Genomic DNA, 7,017 nt, shown 5'->3' with positions numbered 1-7,017 from the left:
TTTTGTTTACACAGGATGTTTGTATTTATTGCAATAAATCTTGACATAATACAAATGATTTGTGTTCGTTCACTGTTGGTAACCCAAAAAAAAACCCCATTAAAGAAACACTCTTCCAAGAAGCTCTGAATTATAGATACCCTTTTGTTGATGATGTTGATGTAAGCACATCAGTTTGACCAAACCAAATATATTACACATCATAAAAGAAGACAGTGTTAGAATAATGAGAAGTTATTGTTTTCTGATACTCGTGGCTGTTTGTTTCAGTCCTCTCTTAGATAAGCCTCAGGCACCTCTTCCTCCTCATTATTCTCTAAGGAGGCGGCATACTGTGCCATCCTTTGAACCTCCATTACTTTAGTCTCGGCTAACTTCTTATCTGCATCTAGTGAGAGTTTTCGTGCCTCCTCCACTTGCGCCTGGGCCAACTGAATGTTCGTCCTTGCAGTTACAGACGCATGCTCAGCCCCTGAAAAAAAACAAATGCAAACAGTGTTCAAAGACTCACACAACAACCCTATCCAGTTCAGACATTAGCTAAAGTCATTAGGCAGCCTTCCTTGTCCATCATCTCCATTCTGTTTAAATGCAAAAACCTGTCCGTCTGCAGAGTGACAGCAAATGATCCATACACCGATCAAGGTGCAACACTGTCAGCACCTGAATAGAAACCACCACAAATGGCAATGTAGAAAGCTTAAAAAAGATGAACCCTAGGAGAACTTGCCTCAACACTACAACCTGACTGCTGTACCACACAGGCCAAATAGCTCATGTTTTTTTTTTTTTTTTAAAACAACACACCTGATGTGTATGCGGCCTCAGCTGCTGCTTCACAGAGCTTCATTGCACTGAACCAGGTTGACTCGAAATGCTTGCAGTCTTCCTGTCTGTCATTAACCTGTCAGGACAAAATCAGAATAAGACCCAAACAGATCTACAGCAACCTGTTTGTAAATCTGTGGTCACATTTACAAAGAATGACGAAAAAAAACAAAACGAGATGTTTTTCTTTAAATACTTCTAACCGAAGAGAGCAATGAAGACTGACCTTTGCACGCTGGCCAATGATCACCTGCCAGACTGAATCCTCCTCTGCTGGGGTCAGTTTTCCCAGTGAATCCAGATATCGTTTTTGTAGGGCAATGAGTGTGTGCACAGCCTGGAATAAGGACAAGGAGCTTATTAAAGAACAACTTAGTAGTACTTTGGAAACAGTAGGAACACTTCAGGGGTCACCACAGCAGAACATCTATCCCCACTTCACCTTATCCTTTACATTATCTTAAGTCACACCAACAATTTCCCTGTCTTTTTCTTCACTTCATCCCTAAACAGCTCCATGGTCACCATTTACTGTTGTCCATTTCTCCACTGCACATGTTCAAACAAATTAAACTTTATTTTAATGGTTTTAACTGCAAGATTAAACAGTTGCTAGATTTATGATGCAATCTGAGAGCATGAAAGTGTTGGAACAAAGTGATATTTGGAGGCATTTTCACATGCAGTTTAATGTGTTGCACTGAGCAGGATAAGCACTGCAGTCTGCAAACTCGTGATTTTATAAACCTTTATTTATCAAGCTAATAAGCAGATTTTTGAACAGGCATGATGTGTACTCACTGGGAATGGGAAACTCGATACTGGCCTTACATGATATTCTGTACACTGGTCTGAAACATGGTTCAAAATAGCCACATCATATGACCACAGCTAACTGATGTTTTGGTTCGTTTCATGCCATTTTTGACAAAGTGGCTTTTCTGGTGCTTCTATGTTTGATCAGCAGACTGCTGAACAAACCTGATGACACTAAATACCCAAAAAACATATGTCATTATGATCATCATCAGTGTCAGCAGCAACCACAGCAAAAGAATCAGCAAATAGTTTGTGGGAACTCTTTGACAGTGAAACCCAGCTATACCCACCGTGCAAGCATTGATGCCACTGCAGAGGTCAAAAAAATACTTCACTGATGTATTTGTTCCAGACATGACACATGATCCACAGGTCGTTTACTGACATTTATTTACAGGGACACTGTGTTGTTTTTATAATAAATAAAAACAAGTGTGCTGTGTGAACAATTTTTTCATGGGGATGTGACAAAAAAGAAACTAACTCCCCCAAAATGCTGAAAAACTAATTTTTGAAAGAACATTTTTTTTGTTACACATGACAAATTTAGACATTGTTACTTGTTTTTCTCTCACTGAACTGTACTAAGCAACTGAAACAGCCTCGGTTATGTTAACGAAAATAGTATTTGCTGAAACACACAGTTCATAACAGTCACAGCATGCTGTTTTTATACCAGTTTTTCTTGATATGTTTTGAGGATTTCGTGAACACATGTATTGATCGTAGTTACTGATAGTCTACTAATTCTTATTTAGAACTGTGCAACGCTTGATGATAGGTATAGCTGCCAGTGGGTGTCATCAGCAGTAATAATCTTTACAAGATGTTAGACTGAGGAGTCTGTGGACCAGGTGTTTATATACTGAATTATGTGATTGTCTGCTTTGCTGATGACAGAGTGATGATGTTACTGCTTTGAGCAAGGCATGATCGGGCTACTGTTTCCCACAGACAGGAAAGGCATTCTGTCAGAAAAAGAACAAGCAGCTACTTTGGCTACTGCCTTTTCACAGAGGCTCATTACAGCAAGTAGGCAGGTAGTGATTTGGCTGAATTTTACGCCAGATGTCCCTCCTCTCACAACCCCAAAGGGGAATTCCTCAAATGGAATTGAACCAGCATCCTTTAATCTGCTAAATCAAATGTGTTATACTAAGTACTACATTATGGAGCCACAAACTGAATTATGTTTAATTAATGCAAAATCAAGGGGCACACACAAGAAACCAAATAAATAAACATTAGCAAAAACACAATATAATGCCTCCAAACCCCTACGATCACAGTATAATCTTTAGGTGATGGGCCAGAACGTTCTGATCTATGGAGCCCACACCACCCTGCAGAACACAGGATCCAAAGGATCTGCTGCCAAGATTTGAGCATGGGCACAGAGCGACCATGTCATAACAGGTGAAAACTGTTTGGGCAGGTACTACTCAACTTTGTGGCTGATCAGTATATACTTTAGTAGAAAAATGTAGTACTAGTTTTCACATAACCTGTTCAATGTTCTCCCATCAGGCAAAAGATACAAGAGTACTAGTAGCAGAATATCAGACTTCAGGAGTACTACCTACCCCCAAGCTTAAATACGCACTGAACCTTTTATTAATTCAGTTTATTTACATCCAGCTGTGATGATATAATCTGAACGTATTATGCACTGAAATTTATACTATTATCTTTATTATAATAACACAAAAAATTATAATAATTAAAAGTTATATATTAAGCTGTATATTAAATGATCCTCTTGCACTGTGGACTGTTGTTCCACTAAAGCCATTTTAAAGAAAACTGATCCAGTGGAGTTTTTTATGGGGTGATCTATAGCATGAACTTGTATTTTTATACCATGTTGTGCAGAGTTGTGTGTTGTTGGATGTTTCTTGCAGTATATGTGAGCCCATCGAGATAAATTCCCATCAACTGTGATGGTAAAAATGCTACAATAAACATGAACTTGGACTAGATTTTACTAATTGGACAGAAAGTTTCCCATAAGAGCCAGACTTACTTTGGCGTACTCTGTGATGGCATCTATTAGTGCTAGACTGGTCTGAGAGAGAAAAGTGCTTGAGCTGTCGGTCGCCAGAGAGGCTGCTCTTTTGATTAGGGAGTCATGGGAAAGGGGTTCAACCTGCAGCAAAGACACAGAACATAAACATGTAAAGTAGGTCAGGTAGCGGATATATACTGCTGTGAAGTTTGTAACAACTGCTGGGGCAGGGAGGCCGACTCACCTGTTTGAAAGGTACAGCACACAGCCCACCGCCCACAGCTAACGACGCTACACCTGTGTATAGAATATTTCTCCATTTTCCCAGTTTACTAACTGCAGGCTTTCTGCTGCTCAACAGGACACTACCGGAACTCCTGATAAAACAAAAACAAAAAAATACTTTCAGTTTCAGGCTGCGAATTCCAGTGAAATCCATGACGTTTTTACCAGTCGATCAGGTACCAAAGCTCAAAAAGCCCAACGAGGGGAAAAAAACAAACAAACTAAAACCAAATAAAACATTAAAACAAAAGTGAAGCTGGTTTACAAATGAATGTAATTTTGAACATTTTTATTGAGTCACAAAAACAACGCTCATTTAAGCGTAGCTGAGTTATGACTTTAAGACTCATAACTTCCCGTTGCCATTGTTAACCGCGATATCAAACAAAAAAATCATTTTCCTACACTAAAGGATTTTCTTTTCAAAAGTCAGTTCAGCCTAGGATAAATCGACCTGATGACAAAATCAGTACGTATGTTTATTCAACCTTAATGCCTTACCTGACGAAACGGAGATACACTGCTCCCTTCCTAAGCGCGGCCATATTGATCGGCCGCAATTACAACACATCGAGCAAAGGGCTCCAACGGAAGCCGAGGAGGGACATACAATACAGGGTGCATTTCTATATCCATTTAACCTTTTCTAACGCTGTTCTTTTTAAATGACATCTAATAAAACGGAAAACATTTTCTATCAGTATAATGACTAGACTACTTACTGCTGTGAGAATACAAATCATTTCTGTACTCACTCATGCGAAATATGCCAGCAGGATCCAAACTACAAGGGTGCAACAAAGCACTGGGAGCATATTTATGCATTTTTAAAATTTATATCTTCATTATCTTACACTTTGCGTAACATTAGGCTGTTATTGCATTGGGGTTGCCACAGTATAAAAACTAATAATAAAAATGAATATATGATGATGAAGATATGATGTTAGGATGTATGACTGTTGGATATGGAAATTCTTCAGTAAAATCAAAAAATACAAAGAGACTTGTTCTTCTAGGAGTTTAATATATACAATACTCATGACGTTTACTCTTGATATTACTCTTGACTTCCTTAGACGCAGGTATTCATGGAAATATCACATTCCTATGTGTCAAGTGCTCCAAATATCCAGTTCTGTATGATCAGGTCTGCTTAAACCCTGTCCCTGCCCTTTTATAGATTTTGATTTAAAGAAGAAAAGAAAAGAAAATATCTTTGTTCTATTGAAAGGCCTTTCTATTGAAAGACTGATTCTTTACACCCCCCCCCCCCCCCCCCCCCATGTTTAAACCCTGAAATAGTGTATTACAGCTTTCTGATTTCTGACTACATGGTATTAATGGCTGCTGCTAATACTGAAATTGGAGTGTTCACCCATGGTATTTCTGTGTAACTGTCAAAGCTTTCATATTAATTTCTACAAGGGCTGAATGTGCCTTGTGTTGGACAATCTTGTAATCTTCATCTAACAATGAAGTGAAAGCTCTGCAAAATACACACAAGGTCGCCCCCCTGTGGTTAAAGAGCTACATGCACTGTCTATCTATCTATCTATCTATCTATCTATCTATCTATCTATCTATCTATCTATCTATCTATCGAAATCAAATAGACAGACAGGCAGACAAGTTGAAGGCCCTTAGAAAAAGACACCCAAACTAAAAGCAGAAAAAAACCCCCAGAAGTGTTATGGTCTTTTTGGCACATTTCTGCACCTCATGCATGCATTTGAAATTTCTTCCTGTGTGTCTTTTTTTCTAAATATTCATGTGTGTTGCCCTGACATGCCCATGGCAAAGGGCATTTTAAACCTTATCGATTCTTTTAATTTGGTGCAATGTGTGACCGGTCCCACACATGAACGTGGACACACTGGATCTTGTTTTATCTCATGGTTTTTCTGTTTTTAACATAGAGATTTGTGATCCTGTGTTTTCTGACCATAGTAGTGTGATGTTTGTAGTTTCTCTTCCCTGTACCTCAGTTAAACCTCGTACTGCTGCTCAGCACTGTCACATTTTTAACTCCTCCACTGCTGAGCAGTTTTCATGAGTTTTTAACCAGAGCTATAAAATCCTGGAGTTTTTATGCACCCAGACTGAGGAACTGAGCTCTTGGTTTTATTCCACCTGCGGGACTGCTTTGGACACTGTGGCTCCATTAAAAACCAGGCTGCCTAAAACTAAATCTGAGCCCTGGCTGAACAACATGACCCGAGCTGTCAGATGCGAGTGCCGTGAGCTGAGCGCATATGGAGAAAGGACAAACTACAAGTGTCATTACAGATGCTAAAGGACTGTTGGAGTCAGTATCAAAAAAGTGTAAAAGGTACCAAAAGTAAGCACTTCTCTGACATTAATCTATCAAAATGTCACAACTCGCATGTTTTATTAACAGACCATTAACTCTGTTCTTAGTGCACCACATACTGACTGTATCGAGCCCTTGCCTGTAAAAATCTTTTTATACATTTTTATTGAGAAGGTCTCCTCCACCATGGTTGAAATCTCTCCTTCTGCTCATGACCCCACAGTCTCTGCTTCCTGCTCTGCTGTCTTTGACAGGTTTGAGCCGGTGACACTGACTATGCACACTAGCCTGGATAGATTTGAAAACTGTGTTTTTCGTCTGAAAACGCTCCGTGTCCACACATGCGTCCACATTGAAACGGCCCAAAATGCTTACATTCCAGTCATGCGTATGCGCATAAGAATTAAAGAATTTGAAGAAAAGCCATCTGGAGCATGTACAAACTGATATTAATCTTTTTAGGGCTGTCAAAATCGAGAACAATCAAAACAACTGCTGTAATGCCCTTCGCTATCTTTGTTTAATTGGTCACGTGACTGCATCACATGACTAAAATGCGTCATTGTTTTAGAAAGTTTGCGTTTTTGAGTGTCCACACTGTGATGGGACAGCTCCATTTTAAATGTATGCGTTTTCGAGAGCGTTTTCAAAATGCTGCATTTTTCCTTGAGGAAAACGCCGTCTCAGTGTGGACGGGAGACCAAAACAGAGAGAAAACGATGCGTTAGTGTGGACATGGCCTCTGTTCTCTTTAAAGGAGAGTCAT

At 39.3% G+C, this 7,017-nt stretch overlaps 1 protein-coding gene across 1 annotated transcript; it reads right to left on the bottom strand.

The window, feature by feature from the left end:
- Positions 1-4,559, bottom strand: LOC101486140 (diablo IAP-binding mitochondrial protein). Its single transcript, XM_004558234.3, has 6 exons — positions 4,439-4,559; positions 3,897-4,029; positions 3,671-3,793; positions 1,055-1,165; positions 808-904; positions 1-472 (listed from the first exon to the last, which is right to left on the bottom strand). Exons 1-6 carry the CDS (start codon positions 4,480-4,482, stop codon positions 267-269), a joined length of 714 nt encoding a protein of 237 aa, XP_004558291.3. The 5' UTR covers positions 4,483-4,559; the 3' UTR covers positions 1-266.
- Positions 4,560-7,017: the final 2,458 nt, after the last annotated feature.

The sequence above is a fragment of the Maylandia zebra genome, linkage group LG14 (genome assembly GCF_041146795.1).
Source record: "Maylandia zebra isolate NMK-2024a linkage group LG14, Mzebra_GT3a, whole genome shotgun sequence".
In the NCBI taxonomy this organism is placed as follows: domain Eukaryota; kingdom Metazoa; phylum Chordata; class Actinopteri; order Cichliformes; family Cichlidae; genus Maylandia; species Maylandia zebra.
The sequence above is the reverse complement of the archived record's forward strand: the minus strand, read 5'-3'. Positions and strand labels throughout refer to the sequence as shown.

Excerpts from the sequence above, each read along its gene's own strand:
- LOC101486140 (XM_004558234.3), bottom strand. The coding sequence starts at position 4,482 with ATGGCCGCGCTTAGGAAGGGAGCAGTGTATCTCCGTTTCGTCAG. Across the intron at positions 4,030-4,438 it reads GTGTATCTCCGTTTCGTCAG|GAGTTCCGGTAGTGTCCTGT; the intron begins GTAAGGCATTAA and ends TTGTTTTATCAG. Across the intron at positions 1,166-3,670 it reads CCATCACAGAGTACGCCAAA|GCTGTGCACACACTCATTGC; the intron begins GTAAGTCTGGCT and ends TCCTTATTCCAG.